General features: G+C 38.0%; 4 protein-coding genes and 1 long non-coding RNA gene across 5 annotated transcripts in view; 2 read left to right on the forward strand and 3 right to left on the reverse strand.

The window, feature by feature from the left end:
- ptprz1b (protein tyrosine phosphatase receptor type Z1b) overlaps positions 1–813 on the reverse strand; it is a 44269-nt gene extending 43456 nt beyond the window's left edge. The window contains exon 1 of the mRNA XM_079624268.1: positions 628–813. The gene's annotated coding sequence lies outside the window, so the exon portion shown is untranslated. The remainder of the gene's footprint in view (positions 1–627) is intronic.
- On the forward strand, positions 649–2017 carry coa6 (cytochrome c oxidase assembly factor 6; the record flags this gene model as incomplete). The annotated part of the gene is made up of 2 exons (XM_079624274.1): positions 649–792; positions 1788–2017. 2 exons carry the CDS (start codon positions 649–651, stop codon positions 1881–1883), a joined length of 240 nt encoding a protein of 79 aa, XP_079480400.1. The 3' UTR covers positions 1884–2017.
- A 33-nt stretch (positions 2018–2050) lies between these two features.
- Positions 2051–14721, reverse strand: slc13a4 (solute carrier family 13 member 4). Its single transcript, XM_079624269.1, has 16 exons — positions 14112–14721; positions 10738–10866; positions 8339–8475; positions 8072–8250; positions 7927–7987; positions 7814–7844; positions 7269–7337; positions 7004–7188; positions 5849–5968; positions 5660–5761; positions 5239–5340; positions 5000–5106; positions 4633–4784; positions 3814–3975; positions 3562–3699; positions 2051–3191 (listed from the first exon to the last, which is right to left on the reverse strand). The coding sequence occupies exons 1-16, from the start codon at positions 14229–14231 to the stop codon at positions 3054–3056; spliced, it is 1932 nt and encodes a 643-aa protein (XP_079480395.1). The 5' UTR covers positions 14232–14721; the 3' UTR covers positions 2051–3053.
- Positions 14722–16210: 1489 nt separating this feature from the next.
- On the forward strand, positions 16211–24402 carry LOC307004785 (uncharacterized protein). The gene is made up of 6 exons (XM_079624271.1): positions 16211–16776; positions 18389–18575; positions 21847–22038; positions 22152–22308; positions 22393–22578; positions 23645–24402. Exons 1-6 carry the CDS (start codon positions 16768–16770, stop codon positions 23868–23870), a joined length of 957 nt encoding a protein of 318 aa, XP_079480397.1. The 5' UTR covers positions 16211–16767; the 3' UTR covers positions 23871–24402.
- Positions 19183–21989, reverse strand: LOC307004788. The gene is made up of 3 exons (XR_013799151.1): positions 21849–21989; positions 19395–19419; positions 19183–19309 (listed from the first exon to the last, which is right to left on the reverse strand). It is a non-coding gene; the product is annotated as an uncharacterized lncRNA (long non-coding RNA).
- Positions 24403–25085: the final 683 nt, after the last annotated feature.

Below are 25085 nucleotides of genomic sequence, written 5' to 3' on the forward strand. Positions count from 1 at the left end.
GTGCCGACTTATGACAGATGGGATGGAATCGAAGACATGAAAAACTGAAAAGCCTCAGAAGATTTTAGCCAAATTTATTTGACAGTTTCGGTCTCAAACCCTTGAGTTTGAACTGCTGCAAAACATATTGTGGCATCACTCTCTGGAGCCAGTAATGAGGGCCAACATTACAGATATCAATGGGCAAATGTCTGATAAGAGGAAATGCATTTATACATTAGAAGTGGGACGAACATGTTTTAAGTGCACCATCTAGCTGTCACTGACCGAACTACATTTTACGCAATGACCTGAGTCATCAGAAGGCGACATGTTGTAGTTGAGTCGCATTATTTCCTCAACGCGTCCTTGGGACTCTCTGCACCTCAGAATATGACTGATTAACACCTTTATTAGGTTGATACTAATTACAGAAAGCTTTTGAAGTGATGAATCGTATTTGGTAAGCGGATATTCTTTTTTAACCGAACTGGACTGTGTTAGCCACAATTATTTCTCTCGTGTTCTCTGGTAAAACATACTGTCTGTATGACAGTTCATTGATGGTTGAACATGTCCTTAATGTTAATGACATTTGTTTGCAACGTTTATTTTGAACAATACGAGTGTTAAAAGTTGTTGACAAACCTGCAGAATGACTGAGGAGAGATGAGCGCGCCTAACGCCAGTGAACGCAAGGCCTGCTGGAGCGCGAGAGATGAGCTCTGGAAGTGTCTAGATGTCCACAAAGACAACTCATCTGCCTGTGAGAAATACCAGCAGGAGTTTGAAGACAAGTGTCCTGCCCTGTGGGTCTGTCCATTGTACTGATTCAATAGTTTTGAGTGCAGCAACATACAAATCTCTATGACACCTGCGTTTAATTTGAATTTATTTGCAGCAGCTGTCACGAATATTGAGATTTTTTTGAATGAAACTAAAACATTCGATTTTTACATTGCCTTTATATTTACATGTTTTAGGCTATTGCATTGTCATTGCATACAACTAAATGTAATAAGTACACTGATATTTTCCTCTCAATGTAGCAACGCTTGTGAAAAAGAAGTAGCCTACACTCTGTAGCATACTTTTTCGGAAACAATATACTTGTTCCAAACCCGTTAGACGTCCGTTCATCTTCAGAACACAAATGAAGATCTTTTTAATGAAATCCAAGATTTCTGTTCCTTCGTTGACAGCTACACAACTACCACTTTGATGCTTCAAAAAGTTATCTTTATGAAGTTTCTGATGTGTCAAAGTGGTGGTTGCGTAGCTGTCAATGGAGAGACAGAAAGCTCTCAGATTTCATCAAAAAGATCTTCATTTGTTTTCCGAAGATGAACGAGTCTTACGTTTGGAACGACATGAGGGCGAGTAGTTAATGACAGTACATGTCAACAATTCTAATTATTAAGTTAAATTATAAAACATAATATCAAATGACACACTGGTTAAAATTATAATCAAGTAGCTGTGCTTTAGTATGTTAGTCAACACATTAAAGTAAGTGTTCTTCTTTAAAACATGACAAAAATTATTAAAACAATGATTTAAAGTAAAACTATTCATTTGATATTATTACAAGTACTTAAGTGTCTTAAGAAACACTTAAGTTCTCCTAAGTGACCTTTTATTTCATTAATATTAGTAGTTTTTATAAATATCTACTTGTAGGATTTGAAGTACACTACAAGTGCACATTCAATACAATTAAGTACACTTCTTTTTCACAAGGGCAATAGTGTCTTCTGTTGAATTTCACAATGCACGTACATGAACTGATTGTTGTAATTCAATGGCAGGTGAAGTATTTCATCAAACGGAGGGACTTCTTGAAGTACAAGGACAAAATACAAAAAGAGGGCTTTGAACCAACTGAAGGAGCATCAAAATTATAGCCAGCAATGGTGCATCGGAGGGAATGATAACGCTGGACTCTGACAATGGCGGTGATGCACTAAAAGTTTTATATAAAACATTGTGTTTTTGTCTTATTTATCATCATTTATCTCAATGAGTCTGTGCTGTATGGAGCTTCAATGTAATGGCTGAAATGCAAAATAAATAAATGAACCAAAAATACAGTGTTTTATTATGTTTCAGAGATCACAGAACATATTACAACGATTTGCTGGTGACTAGGCCAACAATGGGTGGCCGACAATAACAAAATGTTTGTTTCCTGTATGTACAACGATTAAAGGGATAGTTCGCCCAAAAATGATTATTCTTTCGTATACTCACCCTCAAGTTGTTCCAAACCTGTATGAATTTCTTTGTTCTGTTGTTGAACATAAAATATATTTTGAAGAATGTTGGTAAGCAGACAGTTGCTGGTCCCCATTGACTTCCATAGAAAAAAATACTATGGAAGTCAATGGGGACCAGAAGCTGTTTGGTTACCAAAATATCTTCTTTTAGTTTCGACGTAAGAAAGAAACTCGTACAGGTTTAGAACAGCTTGAGGGTGAGTAAATGTTGACAGATTCTTCATTTTTGGGTGAACTATCCCTTTAATGGCCACCTTCAAAAAGCACAGAGGTTTATTGAAAAACAAAGGATTTGAAATAATCTTCTGCAACCTGACCACATAAGCTATGTAACATTTTGGCAAGAGCATTTTAGATACTGTTTGATTTCAGCAGCGACTTCAACTGCAAATAGGCCTGATGCAGAATCTCCCTCAAACCTCTCAAGTAAATAATGCAAATGTAACACAACATTTGTTAGACATCAGAAAATAAAGCATACAGACATGTTACATTCAGTGGGCACACACAAGCATTGCTGATTGTGTTTTGTAGGCACATAAACTGTAAAGATGTTAATCTACGCCTAATACTTTAAGGCAACATTGATATAGAAGTGTAAGAATAGTTTCCCCCGTTTGTGCCATTCATTCAGTCACAGTGTCAGTTCTGCGTCCTCCGACGGAGGTGATACTCTCTTACTCCATGGACGGGGGGAAAAATAAGGCCTTAATCACATTTATATGCCTCCTTCAGTGTATATCCAGTGTCCTCAGTCCCTACGTGTTAAACACTCAAGCCTGTGCCGCCCACCTCCGGCTACAAGCTGCCCGTGACGTTACGCATCACCGCCCAGGTGGGGAACTCGCTCAGATGGAAGAGAGGCTCTCCCCACGTCATTATGGCCAACATGACCACAAAAACTCCAATCAGATTCACTCCGAACCCGGCCTTGACCTGCGAATCACAAGGAGAAAACAACTTTTGTCAGTATATGAGCTTCCACTAGGCCAGGGGAACATGCTGTTATTTTTCTGAAGCCATTATTTTATCCTAAAATATATTGAACTGTTAAATAACTCTGCTTCAGATTGCACAATTCAACTTATCAACACTTAACACAGAAATTGTCTGACAGGTTGTTTAAAATCAAACGGAAATGCACTTTTTGAAAACGGCACTTGTTTCACCGAATGGCCCTCAGTTTGTGGGCACTTTATAGACGAGCTTATGAAAAACAAATGATTAGTGGCCTTTCGACATTGCGTTCCTGGCGCAGCTGTGAGACGTGTCAGAGGTGATATAACAGGATAATGTTGTTTCATACCATGTCGCTGATCTGCACGTGTCCATAACTGAACACAATGGCGTTCGGCGGGTTTCCAACAGGCAGCATGACGCCGAAGGACACGCACATGGTGGCAGGGATGAGTGTGTGTAGAGGGTTGATCTGCAGCGTCTCTGACTGTGAGGGGACAGGAGACACAGGGTCATTCGAGACAGAACACCACTGTGAAACAATAAGCTTTCATGCAGATTGATATGTTTGTGTGAGTGAGTCTTTCAGACGTGTTCTGACCAAGGCGGAGAGGATGGGCAGAAACACTGTGAGCGTGGCGGGGTTGCTGGCGAACTCAGTGACGGCGGACACGAGGAGACACGCCAGCAGCGTGACGGCCCAGGGAGGAAGACCACTCATTGGCTCCAGCTGCCGACCAATCCACATGGAGAGCCCAGACACCTGCCCGAGAGAAGTCACATGGTTCATTTACAAGTTGAGTGAATGTATAAGGCATGTTTGTTTCTAGAAAAGATTCTGTCAGTTGTCACAAAGCACTTCTCTAACAAAATAGTGTAATGGTGTGAGGACCCTATTGGAATTGCAGTTTTTTTAGGTGTGATTTTAAGGGACATGCTACTTCTTAGTATTTTTACTCTAAGGAGACTTTTATCCAAATCAACATGGAATCCTAAATATAAAAATAAATTCAAAATAAATAAAATATTATGTTATATAATATTGATTAAAATATATTAATATAAGAGTATTTGGCCTTAGTTGACATTTTATCTATGTTAGTTAATCTTGCAAAGAAATGTTTTACACTGTTCATATTACAATGTAATTTAACGTCATGTAATAAAATAAAAAATATATTAAAACAAAATAACATAAATAATGTAATATTAAAGTACATTTAAAAACTTTTAAAAATGTATATGTTTCATTAAGGAATACAGTAATAAAACAGTAATATAATATAAATTATATAAAATAAAATACTGATGATAATAATTAAATAATTATTATATAATATAAAATGAACATTGCATTGTCACATTCTTTCATAATTGTATTTTATATTTGATCATATTCTTTTTTGCATTACACGCTCACCTTGCATCCGGCAGCCAGTGCATATCCTCCTCCAACCAGAATAACAATTTCCCACGGCATCAGTCTCTGGAAGTCTTTCCATGTGATCATCGGGGCCAGAGGGTCCTTTTCCTCCTCGTCAAAATCGTCATCATCATCATCATCATCATCATCTGCACAGATAACAGAGACAAGAGCACTTAGCAAACCCGGCCAACAGGGTGGGCCGTCGAGAACATTCACCTTTGCTCTGATGTCCTCAACCTGAATGAACTGGTTGTACAACTAGACCCTGGTGGTGTGTATTACAGCATCAGCCTGCTGAGCGAGTACTCGCGGCTACATTGAAGTGTGGAGCGGTCCTGCTGAGGGCAGCGTGGGATCTGACCTTTGCTCTCGCTGGAGAATGCAGATGGCCAAGGCTTTCGAGCGGGGATGAGGAAGAGGAGGAAGCCGAGCAACACCGACACCGTGGCATCAGTCCTGTAGCCCTTCCTGCGAAATACATGACGTTTAGTGAATCTAGAGGCTTTATTTAGCATTGAAGCAGTAAAATGGCTCTTCTAGAAAAAGAAATGGAAATCAATTTCTTGACTGTGTAAGGGTTAACGTAAGATGTCCTCATACTTCTCAAAAAGTGATGTCCAGCCGGGGACAAATCCTGGCTCCCTGGTGAACCAAAGTACGGTCATCAGAACAAAAAAGATGCCCGTCACGACTTCAGGATAGCTGTGCATCAGGAGAAAACACAGTGTATTAGTCACAATATCAAAATCAAGTCTTTTTGAAATCTATCTATCCATCCATCCATCCATCCATCCATCCATCCATCCATCCATCCATCCATCCATCCATCCATCCATCCATCTCTCAGTCTAAAGTACACAACAAAATTGGTGTAGAATTTACTTTTAAACCATTTTCACTCAGACATTGCTAGTAAATTTGACAAATAATTTCAAAAAAATGGCAAATAATTTAGAATTAGAACGTTTGGAAAAGTATTTTCTTGTAAAACACTCTTAAAATTTTTTTTTTGACAGTGTACCTAATGGGGCCGAGTTTCTGGTACTCCTCATGAATGCGTTTCTCGGAGAGGATTTCTCGCCTGGTTTTGCGTTTCTTGCTGAGAGAGCAAGTCTCTCTGAAACTGTGAAGAGATAACAGCTTCTGAGTTCAGCAAGTTTCACAAAAAACTTCAAAATAATAATAAAACAAGTCTCTCTTTTATCCTTACTTGCATCCCAGAAATAAAAAGTGCAGCCAGATCCAGGTGAGTATCAGCATGATCAAAGCGATCGGCAAACTGAAGATGAACCAGGTGCCAAAGTTGATGACCTTTGCCTCTGGGTAACGACTGAAAAAGACATTTTATAACAAAGATTAGTGTTGCAAACATAATATCTTTACTATTCAATTTTTTTGTAGTTTCAACGTAAAGTGTTCGTGCTGCCTTAAATTTTACTAAGTGACAACTTGGATATTTGAGTTATTTTAAGTCAAACTCTAACGCCAAATTTTAAGTTGTGATAGCTAATTGCAACAAACATGTTTTATAGTGTTGATATAATTAAAATGATCATTGCATGCATTATATAATCACTACATACATCTGATGTAAGTCTTATTGAGACCAGAGTGCACATTTTTGCAAAGAACATTCCCCTGCGTTTGGGGGTCAAACGTTTTCATTCCAATGTGGAAGAAAAGGACAAGGTTCTGTTTACACAGCATTTGAAATCCCCAAGAAGATACTGAGAGCCAATCAATGTGGTGCAAGATTTTTAGCTGCCCCACTTTAGGCCAATTAGCACTTTACATTGATTATTTCTGACAAAATGTCAAGTCAGCGATAACAATTCTCCAGTGAACGCAGATTATATCAGAACTTGTGATAGTTACTGTCAATATGGCAATTTGCTTGAAAAGAGCGTCAATACAAACCCCACTGACCCGCTAAAGGCCCTCTCATAAGGCCCACTGACCCGCTAAAGGTCATTTACAGTAGTGGCCAAAAGTGATGGAAAATCGACACCTTTACCCTTAATTCAAATATTTTTCAAAATGTGTTAAAGATTTTTTGTGTACCGGTAGTTGTGCTTGGATTCAATTGTTTTATTTGTGATAATGCAAGGAAACATGACAAATTGTGTGTACATCGTTATTTTTTACATCAGCAACAGACTTCCTGGGGGGAAAAAAATGGTTAGAATATAAAGTCACCTTTGCCCAAGAAATGTTGCACAAGGAAAGGGTTATTTTTCTCCGCTTAGCGTCTTTACAGTGTGCAGAAAATGAGACTGAGCGGATTGAATTAGGTGCTTAAACAAATCCCATCAGTGCCCAACGTTTTGTGAATGTGCCGAATGGATCGGGCACAGTGATAACATACTTGTTGAATTGTTCGGCAAAGATGAGGTTGGTGGACGTGCCGGTTATGGTGATGAGACCGCCGATGGTGGCCGCGTACGTGATGCTCAGAGTCAGGCACTTGCAGATCATGTGGTCTCTCTTGGTGGGGTACAGCGAATCCCTTCGGATTTTGGGCTTCTTTGGCACGGGAATGCTAATTGGAGCCTGTTTAGCAACAATTAGAATCATTTTAGAAAGGTAAGAAGCAAATTCTGCCGTTATTGTGAGCTAGGCGAAGGTCTCACCTCTGGCAGATATCCATTTGATTCTCTAGAATAGCCGTAACCAGGTCTAAATGTTAGACCGTTCAACTCCTACAGTACGAAAAAACACATTTCAAAAATCTATTCTTAATCCATAACTTAATTTTAAGTTAACAAAAATAATGCTAGATATATTTACCTGTATTTACTTTTAAAAAATCCTAAGTTAAGACTTTTTTGAGACAATGAATATACTTTGAATATAAAATAATTTTTGAGTGATTTAATACTTTAAACCTTGTTTAACATTGAAATTTAAAAAAATGACAAATGAAAAATAGCTCAAATACATTACATTTAATGACAGTGAATGGCATGTGGCATGTTCACATTCACATAAATTCTAATTACAAAATTGTATTTATTTACTATTTTTTTCCTCAATAGTTTTAAATAACCCCACTAAATTCACCCTTTTATTTCCTATTTTCTTTTTACTTTCTGACAGCCATATTTTTCCAAATTTGATGGTCATTTTAATGGGCGCTTGAGTAGAATTTTGAATAAAATGACAGATTTCATCTTACCTCGTTCAGCATACAGACTTCATGTTTTTCACTGCAATCAAAAAGAAAATACAAAGAATAAGTTTAAGTTTAATACAGGTGGAGTTTAATACAGCTTAGACATATTGTCTTACTTGTCTTTGCGGTCCAGCAGCTGAAGTTGATTATTGCTTGATTTTTGGTTTTCCTCTTTGTCTGCAAAAGAACAGAAGAATTAAATAAAAAAATAATACGCCTATACCACCATGCACGTATTCTCAGACTGCCTCTTTGACTCACCGGCGCTCTCCTCGTCCTGTGTATCTACGGTCGCCGAGTCATCGATTGTGTCTGCGATTCCTGTGCAGATCAGTTGCTGCAGAACAGCTTCAGCGATCGGCATCACCATGGCCGTGGTGGACGTGTTGCTCAGCCACATGGAGAGAAAAACCGTGCAGCACATGAACCCCAACACCAACCTACAACACAAAGAGCGTGGAGAACATATGCAGGTCACAGAGTCAGTCTCTAACAGGAAGTGCATGTTACAGGTGCTAAAATACATACATGCCAGGTTTGGCCCCTGCGATCATGACCATCCGGAGGGCGATGCGTTTATGCAGGTTCCACTTCTCGATGGATGCGGCTAGACATATGACCCCCATAAGCAACAGGGTGGTGTCCTTAAAATATTCAGAGGCCACCTGCGCACACACACACAGAGATTTAAAGAGGACCTATTATGCGTTTTTACATGTTCTTTAGTGTGTAATGTTGCTGTTTGAGTATGAATATCAGTGACACTGTTTCTGAACTCCCTGAAACGCCTCCATTGTAGTCTTGAGGTTTCTTCCGGAAACGAACACGTCACAATATTCCCTTATTTAAATAATTCCCGGTCAAGGCATACGCAGAATAAATGGGCGGGGCCTGGTTGAGTTAGTTAGTAGTAGGCTTGTTTCGACTTGAACCGGCGCTGCACAGACCAATCGGTTTATGACATCAAAGTACCACGAGTGTGTTGAAACTCATTGTTATGGTAAGGGGTGGGACATTTCCCCAAACACACTCAAAGTGGTTGACCAATCACAGCGCCTGGTCTAGCCGACCAATTAGAGCACATCACGCCTTTTGTAAGGCTTAAAGTCGGCATGAAATCAAAATTGACCCTATTTACTTTGTTAGCGGATATTACTAGTCTTGTGGTGAACAATTAATCCGTGCAAGTTAATACGCGGGAAAAAATTGTTTGCCGAAGTTATCTTTAATCAAAGTCTGAAAAGTTACTTCCGGGTCTGGAATGGCGTTCTTTTCTGATGACATAGGCTTGACGACTTGGGTTGGTTAAACGCTTAACCACTCCCCTCAAACCGTTACTCTGCTATGAGCAGAGATGGAGAGGAGAAGCGCTGAAGTAAAACCCTGCCCTCTGTTCAATTTTCCGTTTCACTCGGAAATACGTCACAACACTTGAAAAAAGTCGTTTGCAACTTCCGGTTCACGCGGACTTTAACCTCCATAGTACGATGCATCGTTGTTGAAACTAACTAGCTGGTCACGACTGTTTCCCGAAACCGGTTGCTCCTGTCGTTTTTATATATACGTATATATAATTTAAATGGGATAAAAGATATAAAATGTACTGAATGTTAGCTTGGTTATTGTGCCAAAACCTATTTAAGTCCATATGTCATACTAACAAGAAACTATATGATAACCACAGTTCGAGACCTGCAGCTTCAATCACATAAGGTCCCAGACTAAGAAGAGAGTTGCTGCAATAATGCCAAACATGTGAAAAAAAGTTTCTTTTTTAAAGGGCATAACTGAACCTCTTTAATAATATTTCCTACAAGAATGAATACATTTTCAGTATGACAGAAGATTCGGTGTGAATGTTGTTTATGGTAACTGAGCTTTTACTGCCATCCCTTCTGACTTATTTTTTGACCTATGCCCACCGTGTGCAGTTAAAGCCTTTACTAGCAAATCTGAATTTTCTGCATCATTACACCAGTCTTCAGTGTCACATGATCCTTCAGAAATCATTCTAATATGCTGATTTGCTGCTCAATAAACATTTCTTGAAAGTATTAAAAATATGAATTATGTGTCAACTTTTGAAGGGTAGCAGTCCAACATCAGACAACCCAAAATCTCTGCAGTCAGCAGACTAGAGTAAAAAAAAAGATTGCGTAAAAAAGGGGAATATTAACAAACATGATTACAAGTATTTAAGATAACAGGTTGCTTTGTCAAGTTTGCCAATGGGATTTAGTCACATGATGCAGCGTTTTGTTTTACATAATCTCTTGGCAGTTTATTACACGATAACAGGAACACAAATGAATGATCAGCAACTCTGAAAGCCGTCAAACTCTTGTGCTTGATGAAACAAAACACTGACATTTTTCACTCATAAAACATCACCTATAGAAGCCTTGTACTTGTCTTAGAAGAAAAGATTCTATATAGAACCTTCAAGAGTTCTGCCAGGCGCTTCATTTATAGAGCTATTTAAACTGTTCCATCATGGGATCCTTTTATGCATTTTAATTAGGCCTACTTACTTTTGTTTTAATTTGAATTTTGATTACATTTTATGAATTAAACAGCTCGTAAACATACTTTATCACCTGGAAACATTTAAATAACCCATTAAACATGAAAGTATTATGCAATTATTTAAAACATTTCATTTGTGGCATAAAGAGTTGAGTCAAGAACCCTAGAGATCTATATAGGACCCTATAAGAATGTGACAGAGAGGCTCAAATGGTCATAAGACATGTGATGGATATAACCAGGTCAGGCATTTCCCCAAGAAATCGGTCGTATATTACATCTCTGCAAGAAATGCAAAGTCCTGCTATTTAAGTATGTTAAATATTTAACCTACAGTATTCCAGCCTGAGCATGTTGCACAAAACAATACTGAATATGAGAGAGGGCCCAGAAAAACATACCTCACTGGATTTTAGGACCCCGAACAGCGGGTACAGGAAGGCTGGCACCAGTGCAGCGGCTCCCAGTGGCACAGCTTCAGATACCCAATATACCGCTGTCACAATCAGGACATAGGCACACGATGATTCCTGCAAAAGAGACCGAACAGGGATCAAATCATCATTAATGTGATCTAAACACTGATTTTGGCAATGTCAAGATCTGCTATGATGCTGCTGCAGAGCAAGTGCTACTGCTAATAGATACACAGACACGCTGCTGTCAGTAAGATATGCTGCTGTTGCGTAATTATACATAAATCCCATAGCAGATTTAGGCAGGTGGAGCTGGGGGAGGTGGAGGGTTTCAGAGGAGCTCTGATAGCGCACTGCAGGACTAGCTTACAGCAAACACTGAACCAGACTATTTAATATAGCAAATATGAACTATAGCAAAGTCTATTTTGTGGAAATCAATAATATTTATGCAGTTGATAAGTGATAAAAAAATATTTAAATATGAGCTGATTACATGCACATCTACATATATAAACAGGAGAGAGGATTTGCATGTACCAGCCGCCCCTAAAATGCAGGAATAAACCAGTTCTTCAACCAAATTATGACTTTAATTACAAGCAAAATAGCAGGAAAGCATGTGTGTAAGTATGCAAATCAGACCAGAAATCCAAATCCGGTTTTCTCTGCCATATGTTTTGACCTGGGTGCAAAGCGTTTCACGTGGGTCCACCAAACAACAAATAATTAGTCAAATACAGAGTCTGTGTAAAGTCTGCATGCAGAGCTTAAGCTGACAGAGCACTTGTCAGGTGACTCATATTTCATAATTAATCAGATTTCATAACACGCCTATGGCCAGCCGAGCAAACTTAATACACACATTCCAGACACAATAAATACATTACGCTAATGATAGGCACTGATATGTGACCATTTTGTGATGATCAGCCAATGATCATGTCTACTGGCTTTCTTTTTTTAGCAAGTAATCTTTTAAGTTTATTTTTATGTTTTCAGCAAGTTGATCAGCAATATTAGCAATTTTCTGTGCATCTGATTTGCATACTTAGTGTTGTTTAATTTTATTTAATCTGTAACACTTCACAATAAGGTTCCATTTTTAACAATGAACAATAAACATACTTCAAAATCATTACCGCATGGCACAAGCTGATTGGCTCTGCTGATCCTGCAGCCAATGAGGATGCTTACCCAACAAATAAATAGTCTTGTTCAGTGTTTACTGTAAGATAGTCCAGCTATGCGCTATCAGAGCTCCTCAGAAACCCTCCACCTCCCCCAGCTCCACCTGCCTAGATCTGCTATGGGATTTATGCATATTTATGCAACAGCAGCATATCTGTGTATCTATTATCAGTAGCAAGTCCATACTTGCTCTGCAGCAGCATCAGTGAAGCAGATCTAGTCCGTCAAGACCAAATACATTAACGTATTCAATAACATGCTGAAACTATTCAGAGAGTTGTCATGATTGAACTAACGTTAACTAATGGGATCGTATTATGTTACCATTTCATCAATCTCAAAACATCCATCATCTGACATTAATCTATGCTTCACATTTTTGTAAGCATTAATTTAGCACGGGCACAATGGTTCATGGCTTGCACCTTATGGGACTCGGACCAGCAAACTTCTGGTTTCCATTAGCCATTAAACATCACACCATCACATTTTTGGCCTTTCTACTGTCCCTCAGCATTTTTACCAAAGCCGATTATCACTCAGCGTGTGCCTTTGTTCATAAACTCCCAACTTTCTGCTTTCTGATTAGCTCCCAACGCTGCAAAATAACTTCCAGTTATGTGCCACACTAGCAGATTAAGCGTCCATTGGCACATTGTTTTTGTTCTGCTCTAATTTCGTCATTGCTCAACAAATCAGTCCATTCAGATTTAATTGATTTCTGATAAAAGGTCTAATGGGGCACTGATGTGTCAGGCACTTACAGATGATAAAAAACTGATCATTTCCTCTAATTATGAATAGTGTATTCACAGGATTACACATAAAGTCCATCTTTTCAACTTTTGTTGTTTTGTGGCAGAACACATTACATTCATATTCATTAAACAATTGCTTTGTGTGAATAATTGCTTTCAGTCAGCGGGTGAGATGGGATTAGTGAACTATTGTGAACTGATCAAGCTGTTATTTCTGACTCTTGATGAAAAGTGCTATCAGACAGAGATAAGCACTCAAAACCTGTGTGAGTGATCTAATCTTAAAAAATGTTTTGTAAAAAAGCTGTCAAGGCAACAGATAATGATATTTCCTGATCTATGCGCTGTTTCCCTGTTTGTCTATATTGACTTTGTGTCTGATTAGAATCGGCTACTCAAGATTTTTGGTTACATCTAATTGCATCTAGCCAATTATAAAACAAAGTGTATTTCTTAGATCATGTCACCATTTGTAACCTTTTTTTTGCCTTACTAATTTATTTTAAATGACCATGAATTGTGATAAATTATTTTAAGCATAGGCCTATACATTTTAATTAATATGACGTCACAAACCGAACCTATATTACACACACAAACACAATCTTGAATTGTATTGTCACACCACACTACATAAAATCTGGTAACGCATAAATGTAATGTGTAAAAAATGCCTGAAATCTAAAAGTTGTAAAATTATAAATCTGAAAGTGGTGTATGCACATATTCTCTAAAACCGTTAAGTAAAAGAATGAACAATGCAGGACATGTGAACTGCGCTAAAACGATTGCAAACAAATAGTAAGCTAATATTTGTAGGACTCAATATAGCAGGTCATGACTCATGAGAGATTAGCACAAATGCCTCTCTGCAGGCTTTGATGATTTTGGACTGAATCAAAGATTCCACATGCTGATGCTACATAAACAAACAACATCTGTAAAAACGACCGATGTTTCAAACAAACAATTACCAAAAGAACAGCACACGACTTGAACCATCACGGAACTGAACGTCCGATTGCGCACCTGGAAAACTACCAACCAGGTGAGAGGTCACCGCGCCACCTCGAGAAACCCTAAGGACCCCACATGAGACCATAACCAATTATCATGTTTGATGCATTGTTCGGTTTAGACTGTCTGTCTGCCATTAAAACAGAATAATTTTTTAGTCTGACAAAATTTTCCAAGCGTGAATGGGTTCCAATTATATGAAAAGGGTTCTGCGGAATAAAGTAATCTAAGTCAATTAAATATCACGTAAAATCTTTAATGCTTAAACAAAATGCATGTTAAATGTATAATTTAGTGCAAATACCTAACGCGCATTAGCGCGTAAAAGCGCACGGACACCGCGCACTGCTCACGAGCTCATGTGATTGTAGAACTGAATGAAGATCTACTTACACTGCACGGATGGATGAGAGGCAGAGGCAGCAGGGATAAAGGAATCATGACCACGAGAATGAGTTTCCGAGCCGTCCATATTTTTTTGATTAAGTCCATTCTGGCGCCTTCCAGCCTCATGGGAGAACGCTTTGCTTAATTCAGCTCGCAGAAGTTCAGGGATCTTCAAGAAACACTTCAACAGTCACTTTACTCCCCTTTCAGGTTTCACATAAATTATAATTGTGAAGTAGCTTTTGTCCGCGCAAATTGCCGTTCCCCTTTTTTCTTGCGTTTTACGCGCTCCGTGCCTTCTTAGAAAAGTTGGTCTAGTTGCATGGATTGTGCGCGCTTTGGTTCCTGTTTGAATATGCCTGGTCATGTAGTCCCTCTAATCCATCTAAGAGTGATGTGCAGACCCTCTTATACCGCTTTCAGGGTGTATTGATGAAAAGCACATCGACAGCTTATTTTGTGTCTCCACCTGTAAATGCGTCTATGTATGATTCGCCATATTCTTCCTTATTTTTAACATAGCAAATTGCGTACAAGTATCATGAACTGTCCTCTTAATAAACGTATTCTCTGTGTGCGTTATAAAAACCTTTCCAAGGATAAATACGAAATGTATGACTGCCCGGTAAAGCTAATTTTTCTTTAATGTAACCATATCTCCTCCCAGTTTCAAGCTGGACCAATCAGAGTTAAATGAGTGGAGTTTATGAATGGATGTGGGGTCGTGGGGTTGCGATGCTCTGGGCCAAATTGAACTGTTTACATGCAACACCGTCAGTTTCTTAGAATAAACCCAACAGGGATCAGAGAACATGGTGTTAAGACTGTCAGAAAATAAAGACCACTGGACAAGCAAGAGAAGCACACAAGCTCGTGACAGCAGCCATTGTTCACAGATTCAACCCAGTATATTTCATGATTAGTAAGGCACAGTTATGCAGGATAATGCATAGACTGCATGCGCACTCCTAGTCAATACTCATTATTTATTATGACCGTTTCCCACATTTTAGCATAATAATAAAGTCAACAAATCTTCGTGATGTACATCACGAGAGGCTTTTTAAACAGTATTAGAGTTGTTGGACATTTAATGGCTGCCTTCATTAAAAATACATTTTGTAAAGGCAATTTATATTTTATTACAAAAATAATCATTTAGGAAAATTTATTTAGATCAAAATATATATATTTTTTGAACAATTCAGTAAGGTGTGTCCAATTTTAACTCGGACACTTATAGTATTTATTTATAAATAATTAATATTATTTAGTATATTTATATTTTAATAGTATACATATAAATTATAATTTTATAATAAAATGTATTTAAATTGATTTTATTATAATATATTATATATACATTATAAATTTTCACTATACCATATGATAAAAACGACACAATTATAATTAATATATTAATTTATTAATAACATTGAATGTTTTTTACAGTCATTTATTCAATATAATTGATAAAATGTATATTACCTTTATTGTTTGGAATTTACATTGTTATAAACAGTACATAATAATTATGCAAATGCATACCAGTGTTTCTGCCTGTTTTTTGTATGAAAAAAGCACTAAAACAGAATCTTCAATCAGTCCAATACATTTTAAAATGACCATTGTGTGCATAACATGCCACCTAGTGGAAAACTGTGAAGTGTTGTTACAAGAGAACATCTGCAACGTAATACAGCCAACAAAAAATACAAATCTGCTGCTTTTCTGTTGCGTAATGCGGTCTAAGTCTTTGTGATTTCTTTCTGAACACGAAAACTTAATCTGAGAAAATGCTGTGCTAAACCAAAGCTTTGTTTGATAAAAACGGATGAGCCGGGCAGGAGGGCAACGCTGTTTGTGTGCTTTTGTTTGATTCACTTTTATTCTCTAGTTTTCTTCAGGGTTCTTGAGTGTAATCACGTTACAGGTTCTGCGTTTGTCTACATTTACATCAGCGGTCTGCTCTCCATACAGTCAGTGGCGAGGAAACCCAGAACAGAGTGTTGCATAACCTAATCAATGTTGCCTAAGTTACCTGTAGTAAACCTCTTTAGGGTTTTAGCAGGGGATGAATGTCAGTAACGCTTAAATCTTCAAACACTGAGAACAAGCAGTCAGGAGAAGCGCTGCTCCTGCATGAGGCTGTGAAAAGACCATGTTCTTCAGGACACAATGCTGAAGATTAAGTGCTGTCCTCCTCTTGGACAGAGTTATAAGGGCTTGATGGGGTGAGAGGAGCCATTAAGATCAGGTTTACGTGGCATGATGTGGGCGAGGATCTGAAAGCATTGCAGAGACTTTAAAGACCGGCAGAGGTGTTTGATTAGTCAAGGGACCCGCTGAACAATCTGTTATTCATGCTGAACAAGTGTAACGTTGAGAGCAAAAACTCACAAAGAGTGCGGGTATTAAGACATGAGTTGAGTCTGATTGTTTCTCTCTCTGGGAACACACACACACACACACACACACACACACACACACACACACACACACACACACACACACACACAGTACAGAGAGAGGAGTCTGTCACCAACATCACGGCCACTGTCAGCTCTGAAGGGAAAACTGGTACAGCTGTGAGGGAGTGACATGCTGCACTAACAGTGTTTATAACCTTTACAATAAAATGGACGACAGCAAGAAGGAATGAATGAATCAGGTAAGACAAAGTAGGCACTTTTTGACAGACTAAATATACCAGATGAACTGAATTCAGCTGAAAATACTTACACACTCTGCATTACAGACAGGTGAGCAGCAGAGAGCATTGTCATGTGTAAGCTGGATTCAGAGGTCGAAGGCTTTGTGCGCTAACTAGTATATCTTTGGTTAGAAACTGAGAGATAAATTATGATAATATGAAAATTATGAAGTCCTAAAATGTCATCATTATCAGATCATATATCATATGGGAGGTAGCTGGATATATATATTATATATACTGTAAAAAATTATATGATCAATAAGTTAACATAAGGTTTTACATTGCTGTTAAGTTAAGCAATATCAACTTCAACAGTATACAAGATTCAGCTAATTTTTAAGTAAGTTTAATGTAATTTGAATTGAAATGACTTAAACATCCAAGTTGATTATACTTAAAAATTTAAGACAGCAACTTTTTTTTTTACAGTATACTGTATATGCAATAAATTGCTCAAAAGTAAATAAATGTATAATGCTACAAACTATTTCTATTTCAAATAAAAACAGAAATTGATATTCATCAAAGAATCATGGACATTTTTTTTTACCACAGTTTCCACACAAAAAATTAAGCAGCACAACCGTTTTCAACATTGATGATAATACGAAATGTTTCTTGAGCAGCAAATCAGAATATTAGAGTGATTTCTGAAGGATCATGTGACACTGAAGACTGGAGTAATGATGCTGAAAATACAGCTTTGATCATAGGAATAAATTACATTTTAAAATATAGTACAAAATATTTTTTTTTAAATTGTAATAATATTTCACAATATTACTGTTTTTACTGTATTTTTGATCAAATAAATGCTTGGTCATCAAGAGACTTCTTTTAAAAAAACATTTGAAAGAACATTTGAAAAAACGTATCGACCCCAAACCTTTGAACAGAAGTGTGTATGTATATATATATATATATATATTATATATATATATAAATTGGACATTGGTGTTAAAAGCTCCACCAACAGATGTGCAGCTCCTTCAAAACATGCCATGTTTTAAATTAATTTCCATTACTTTTTACTAGTATTATAAAAACGTAGAAAACGTGGAACACATTTGTGTTTTGAAAAATATGACTTAAGTGGAATTTTAGTTTGCATGATTCAATTCAATTCAGTTCATTGAACTAAAAAAGACTAGTAAATATGCCACCACTTTAAAGCCATTGTCTTATAATCACGTGTGTGTGTGTGAGAGAGAGAGAGAGAGAGAGAGAGAGAGAGAGAGAGAGAGCGCGCGATGCATACGGTATGTACATGAGAATGTGTGAGCACATAAACGACTGCAGTTCTGCCGTGTGCTGCATTACGCAAGCGGATCATAATCAGCAGCCGAGCGCGGTGACAAGCGGCTTACGGAGGAGAAACACACAGCTGCGCTGCATGGAGTCAGCGTAACCCCCTCCCTCTCTCTCTCCCTCTCTCTCTCTGTGCCTGATCCTCTGGAGGAGCGAGCAGCCTCTGCTGTTGGAAGCGCACGAGAGCCTCTGGAGTCACCAAGGACCGGCGGATATGACCGGCTGACATTCACACTCTCTTTCTCATTTTTAACCCCAGACTTCAATGGCTTTGAAAGAGAGCCTCCTCACCTGGGGTTTCCTGCTGTGGTCTATGACGTGGAGCTTGGCTCGGACTTTTACGCCACATGAAGGGTCTTCGGTCAGTCCCGTGTTTCATCAAACCACTCCACCTGCCACTGAGATGGAGAAGAACAGCACTGAGGCTCCCACCAACAATTACACAGGTGCGTACAACAACAGTGTTCTTTCATAATGATCGTATAAGCATATAGTGCTATGTAAATACGAGCAGTCTTGTGCAAAAAGTGTTGAAGTGCATGTTAATTTTCGATGTTTTGCATAACTTTTTCATTATGAGCATACTCACCGTGCAGCATTTACAGTACACATCTGCGTAAAACCTGCAAAAATACACAAATATATAATATGTATAATACACTTACTCCTGAAGTTCATGCATTGGTTGTAAAAAAGCAAAATCTTCTTAAGGGTTTACACACAAACAGAGCTTTCATAATGGCTCGGATGAAATGCGCCAGGATCAACAGAGCAAATCACATCAGCCTGAGCTGTATATAACTCAGGTTTTTAATATGATTGGAGAACATATAAAGTATGTTGGCAACTTAAGCTCTCCAGGCGTGCATACTTTGCAAATAGTTTATTGATGTCTTCTGACCTAAAGTCAATATGTGAGCAGGATTTGTGTGGCTATGAGCTGGAGAGAAAAGGGACATTATCAAGCTGTAATGTGTAAATGTAAAAGTTTGATTGCAGAGGGTGATTCTTTCATTTATCTGTGGAGGAAAAGACACCAACATACCTGAAGCATCCAGAGGTGGTCAGTTACCTTGAGGTTTATTCCACAGGTGAAACAAAGGACGCTTTTTGCCACGTGGCAATGGCGAGCTGTGGGATAGTCTTTGGCAGTTTGTCAGTTCCGTTACAGGGTTGCCAGCTTTGAAAGTGAAATGGAGGGGGTTTATCACCACCGTGGCCATGACAGAATTTGCCCTGCTTTCAGCTTTCAGTGCACTGCGTACCTGAAGGAGTCTTGAGCAGATCGCTCTAGGAAAAGAACACGCACGGGTCATATTTCATCCTATATTCTGCATGCAGAAAAAAAGCCCCCCAGAAGTCTTATTGACATAATGCAAAAGAAAAAAAAACTGATTCTCATTACTGTAAAGTGAAAAAATCTGTTATTTTATATGTAATTTTTCTGCATATGGAAGTGTGTGTGCATGTTTTTAGAAAATTGTATTACAGTAGTATTTTATGTATTGTAATTTTCTGTATTATAGTAAAAATGCTTCATTAGTATTACAATAATGAGAATGTCACAGTGCAAAACAATTGTTATAGTCCTCAAACAGACAGTTAAAAAAAAACACAAGTATTTTCATGACAACTAACACATTTCCCTATTAACATAATGAGAATAACCTTATTCTCACTTGAAAAGATAATTGGGAGAAAAAATAATTGCAATGATAATAAGGCAAAGAACCGTAACGCGTCCGTCATGCATTTCCTTTATGAAAAATATAAAAAGATGACCAGTAAAGTTGTCACACCCAACACAAGCACAGAGGCTTCCACGTCACTTCTTTAAAGGGATTACTTAATGTGTTAAAGAGAGAAAGCCAGTTCACACAGGAATAGCATGCCGTGAGGGCAGCAGAGTTAGAATTACACGTTAAAAATGCACAGCGGGAAAAGTTGTTCCACACTGTTCTTGAAGTTACGTGATCGTGTATTCACTCGAACTATCCCACTGGAGGACGTCTGTGGTATTAAGGCAGTGAAGTTTCAGGAGCGCGTGGTCAGCCTGCCACTTCCCTCGGCTGCAGGGACTTGTGGGTCATACATTTTTAATGCACGGCCCTATGCTTTATTTAATCATGTTCTATTCTAAGAGAAGCTCTCTGGTGAGTACGGGATTGAGAGTGAGACGGGAGGGAGGGGAGAAAAAAAAAAGTGACAGTTGAGTTATTTATTTATTTTGCCATGGAGTCGGATTGCTTAATGCTAGCAATGGGCTCTGGCGTGAGCAGCATTGCCATGCCAGCTAAGCCGGGCTTAATGAGACCAGCACAGGACTCTGTGGAGTCGAACTGGTGTGAACAATAAACACCATCAAGTGTACACTGCCAGCTTAATCACACTGACTCCAGCACAGTCAATATGAGCTCAATTTTACTGTATATTGACAATGGAGATGGACAGTGCGCTGATGAAGACTCGGCAGGAGAAGACAGAAGACGCCGAATCTTCTGTGGGAATGCAGAGAGACTGGAGGAGAGGTGGATTATGGGATAGAGTGTGGGCATGGGTACTGATAGAAAGAGAGAAGAGAAAAAAGCTCTCTTCTTAACACTTGAGGATAATTAAGTACTGTTAACTAAGTCCCAGGGAAAATTTCTTGCACACACACACACACACATTCTGTGGAAAATGGCCATGGTACGAGATTGACTTGCATGTTGACCAGTAAACACACACACACACACACACACACACACACACACGCACGCACGCACACACACGCACACACACACACACACACACACACACACACACACACACACACACACACACACACACACACGCACACACACACACACACACACACACACACACGCGCACACACACACACACACACACACACACAGACTTAAAGCAGTCAATTAGATGGAAAACATGAGCGTTGATATTGTGATTATTTATATATGTTATTTATTGAATTAAAAAAATTATATTTATCATTTGAAGGATAAACTATGAATATATAAATTAACTTTCTGTATTTATTCTGTAATTATAACAAAGCTACTTGTTTTCTAACTTTTTTTTTATTAACAGAAATGGACAATATTGTTGTAATAAATGAATTAACCATGACTCAGTTTGTGAACTGTATGTACTTAAAACAACAAGTTACATTCTATTCTATTCTATTTGATTTAGTCCAAGTATGAAAAATGATAGCAACATGTTGCTTTCTATTCTATTCTGTGTTGATTTAGTCCAATCACGGAAAAATCATAGCAACAAGTTCTATTCCTTTCGTTTGATTTAGTCCAATCGTGAAAAAGTGACAACATCTATTATAGAATTCGATTCTGTTTGATTTAGTCCAATCATGAAAAAGTGACAGCAACAATTTGCATTCTATTCTATTCTATTTAGTCCAATTATGAAAAAGCGAAACCAATAAGTTGCATTCTATTCTATTCTATTTAGTTCAATCATGCAAAAGCGAAACCAACAATTGCATTCTATTCTATTTAGTCCAATTACAAAAAAGAAAAACCAATAAGTTGCATTCTATTCTATTCAGTCCAATCATGAAAAGAGATAGAAACAAGTTGCATTCTATTCTATTCTATTCTATTCTATTCTATTCTATTCTGTGTTTGATTTAGGTGTACATTGAAGTCTTAGCACATTTCAAAGTGAGTTCTAACCATCTGTTTGCTTGTTTTTTTGCAGACCTGAGCTGCGTGTCGCTGCTGCCCCCTCGGCGAGGTTCTTTCTATGTAGAGAAGGGCACTGGGATGTCTGTGGGGACGGTGTTGGCGTTCTGGTGCCTCGAGGGGTACCAGCTGGTGGGCAGCGAGAAAATCACCTGTGTCCTGCGTAGCAACACCGCTCAGTGGAGCAACTACCCGCCGGACTGCGAGGGTCTGTGTTCACTGCCATCATTTCTGTTTTAAAGAGATAAAAAGAGTTAAGAAATACACTCCTGCTAATCAAATCCCAGATTTTCAATGTGGACTATTGTGTAAATGTGGTAGCCATTCCCAAACCAGAGGACCGCGGGCTGAGAGTGGCCGTGCTGGCATCGATAGTGAGCAGCATCGTCATCTTTGCCATGTCCGTGTCCTTCATTATCTGCTGCCTGCAGGAGCGCATGAGCAAAGAGAGGGCAGAACGGACAGATGGACGGGGCAGGTATGACCGTTCATACACACTGGGGAAGAAGAGACAACGCAACCTAAAATAGAATGCTAATGGTTTTTCTGATTTTTTTTCTAGGATGAGAGACAAGCACAAATCATCCTGGAGGAGTGAGTGCTGGCTGGAAAGAGATGAAGGAGACTGGGAAGCTTTTCCTCCACCTAAAATATACAATCTTTCCCAGCACCTTGACCCCCGTCTGGCCCCTGAGACCCCGGTCTATATGGGGGGACTGGCTGGTTATGATAACCGCGGGTATCAGAGGTGAGAAATATATCTGTTTCTATGTGAGATTAGTAGAATAAAGGACCCAAAAATGAAAATTCTGCCATCATTTAGGAAGAAAAAAGTTACATGGGTTTGGAACAACAATAAATGATGACAGAATTGTAATTTTTTGGGTCATGTAACATGCTGTAAGATTCTTTAATGTGTTTAAAAGAAGTCTCGTACGCTCACCAAGCTGCATTTATTTGCATTTGCATTTATTACAAATAGCTGTTTTCTATTTAAATATATTTTTAAATGTAATTTATTCCTGTGATCAAAGCTGAATTTTAAGCATCATTACTCCAGTCTTCAGTGTCACATGATCCTTCAGAAGTCATTCTAATATTCTGATTTGCTGCTCAAGAAGCAATTATTATTATCAATGTTGAAAACAATTTAATATTTGTATTGAAACCGCGATGCATTTTTTTCAAGATTCTTAATAGAAATAGAATTTCTATTCTGAATAGAAAGTTCAAACGTTTTTTTTGTAACATTATAAATGTCACATTTGCGTTTTTGCTGAATAAAAGTTGCATTCTGAGTTTGATTTAGTCCGATCATGACAAACTGGCAGCAACAAATTCTATTCTATTTCTATTATTTTTGATTTAGGCGAATCGTGAAAAAGCTAAACCAACAAGTTTTATTCTATTCTATTCTATTTTAGTCCAATCATGAAAAAAAGTGGTAGCAAAAAGTTGTATTCTATTCTATTCTATTCTATTATGTTCTATTCTATTCTGTTCTGTTCTGTTCTGTTCTATTCTATTCTATTCTATTCTATTCTATTCTATTATGTTCTATTCTATTCTATTCTGTTCTGATCTGTTCTGTTCTATTCTATTCTATTCTATTCTATTCTATTCTATTCTGTTCTATTCTATTATGTTCTATTCTATTATGTTCTATTCTATTCTATTATGTTCTCTTCTATTCTATTCTATTCTATTCTATTCTATTTAATCCAATCACGGAAAAGTGACAGCAACAAATTGGATACGTATTCATAAAAAAAAAAAAAAAAACGTTCTAACCCCAAACTGTGTTTATTTCGCAGGAGTCAGGAAAACCTCATGAACGCTCCTCTTCCTGGGCTTTACCGCACAGACAGTCAGATGTATCCTCATGTGGTCCTGCAGAGGGTGCCCACACCCACTGTCCCGACGGCACCCAGCGCGCCCATCTACCTCCGCCTCTCCACCCCTCCGCCCACAGAAAGCCCCAGCGAACAGCCCGCTCTGCCGCCGTACCCCAGTGCCACTCCACAGCGCCTGTGGCCATAGCAGCACATTTCTGAGTATTCACAACTTTTACAACTGTCACCATGGCCACGGATTACGACTTCTACATGCAAACGTCTCCTGTAGGGTGACTGGGGTTCAGAAAAGCAAGAGAAATGATGGACTCAAGCTAGAGCCACCTCTAGATCTCTACACAGCACTAGATCTCTAGACGTTGGACCACGTGTGGGTCTCGGCGTAGTAGTTACATTTAGTATCTTGCATATGTAAGATTTCTGAACGACTATAAGCAGGACCTTTGTGTGGTTTCTTGGACAGGAAAGTTCCATACTGGTACTGTGATCCACTCCAGGTTTTATTTTCAGCTAGTTCTTTTTCTTTTTGTGTCAAAGATTCAGACCATTTGCACTCACTAACAAAAATGTAAATATCCGGCCGTGTCAGGTCACATTAAAACATCATTTTAATATTTTTATGTTTATTATGGAGGTATACGAGAGTTGCATTGATGTCCTGATTATGGACAGACATTGGGATCTCATAAACCTATGATACTTAAAACTTGATTTTGTTTAAAAACAAAAGAAATTAATAATAAAAAGATTTGAAATATTATGGATGTCTTGTCTTTTTTTATTGCCTACAATGTCTCGCCACAGTCATACAAATACATTTTTATAGAGTGCTTAAAAAAAAAGACAAAAACATATTTTTTTTGGTAACACTTTATTTTACAGTGTCCTTGTTACATGTTTCATGATAATAACTAAAAAAATTTGAATAGTTAAAATGGAGTATTATTAACAATAGAATGTTTAAACATGTCAAGATTTTAATACATGAAGGTTTATTACATACTTTAAATAATAAAAAGCTATCTACTTTTCAGTGCAACAAGTCACTGCTGAATTTACAGTTACTCATCCTCTTTTCCTTCAGTGTTGCTTCCTATATAACCTGCAACAGAGGACATGCCAATGCTGGAAAAGATGAGCTAAATAATTTGACAGTCGGCTAATTGGAAAGCTTCAGCACAAGTAGGCCAGTTTGACTGGACCCAGAAAATTAGATCCTAAGAATAAACATAAATGTGAATTTTCAGTGAATTTTCATTATTTTAATGTTTCCCTGTTACAGTGTAATTTATACATTAAATTAATAATAATAAACTACATATACTTATGGTTAGGATTAGGGTTTGCTTTGGAGTTAGTTGTATCATGTAATTATGCCTAATGGCTTTTACATTTACATTTT

Source organism: Phoxinus phoxinus, assembly GCF_949152265.1.
Source record: "Phoxinus phoxinus genome assembly, chromosome: 9".
Taxonomy (NCBI): Eukaryota; Metazoa; Chordata; class Actinopteri; order Cypriniformes; family Leuciscidae; genus Phoxinus; species Phoxinus phoxinus.

Coding starts and splice junctions, on each gene's coding strand:
- slc13a4 (XM_079624269.1), bottom strand. CDS start 14,231: ATGAGGCTGGAAGGCGCCAGAATGGACTTAATCAAAAAAATATGGACG. Junction 7,845..7,926: donor CTGCTGGACCGCAAAGACAA/GTAAGACAATAT, acceptor TTTTGATTGCAG/TGAAAAACATGAAGTCTGTA. Junction 3,700..3,813: donor TGCCCATCCTCTCCGCCTTG/GTCAGAACACGT, acceptor GTCCCCTCACAG/TCAGAGACGCTGCAGATCAA.
- LOC307004785 (XM_079624271.1), top strand. Junction 22,039..22,151: donor CTACCCGCCGGACTGCGAGG/GTCTGTGTTCAC, acceptor TAAATGTGGTAG/CCATTCCCAAACCAGAGGAC. Junction 22,309..22,392: donor CGGACAGATGGACGGGGCAG/GTATGACCGTTC, acceptor TTTTTTTTCTAG/GATGAGAGACAAGCACAAAT.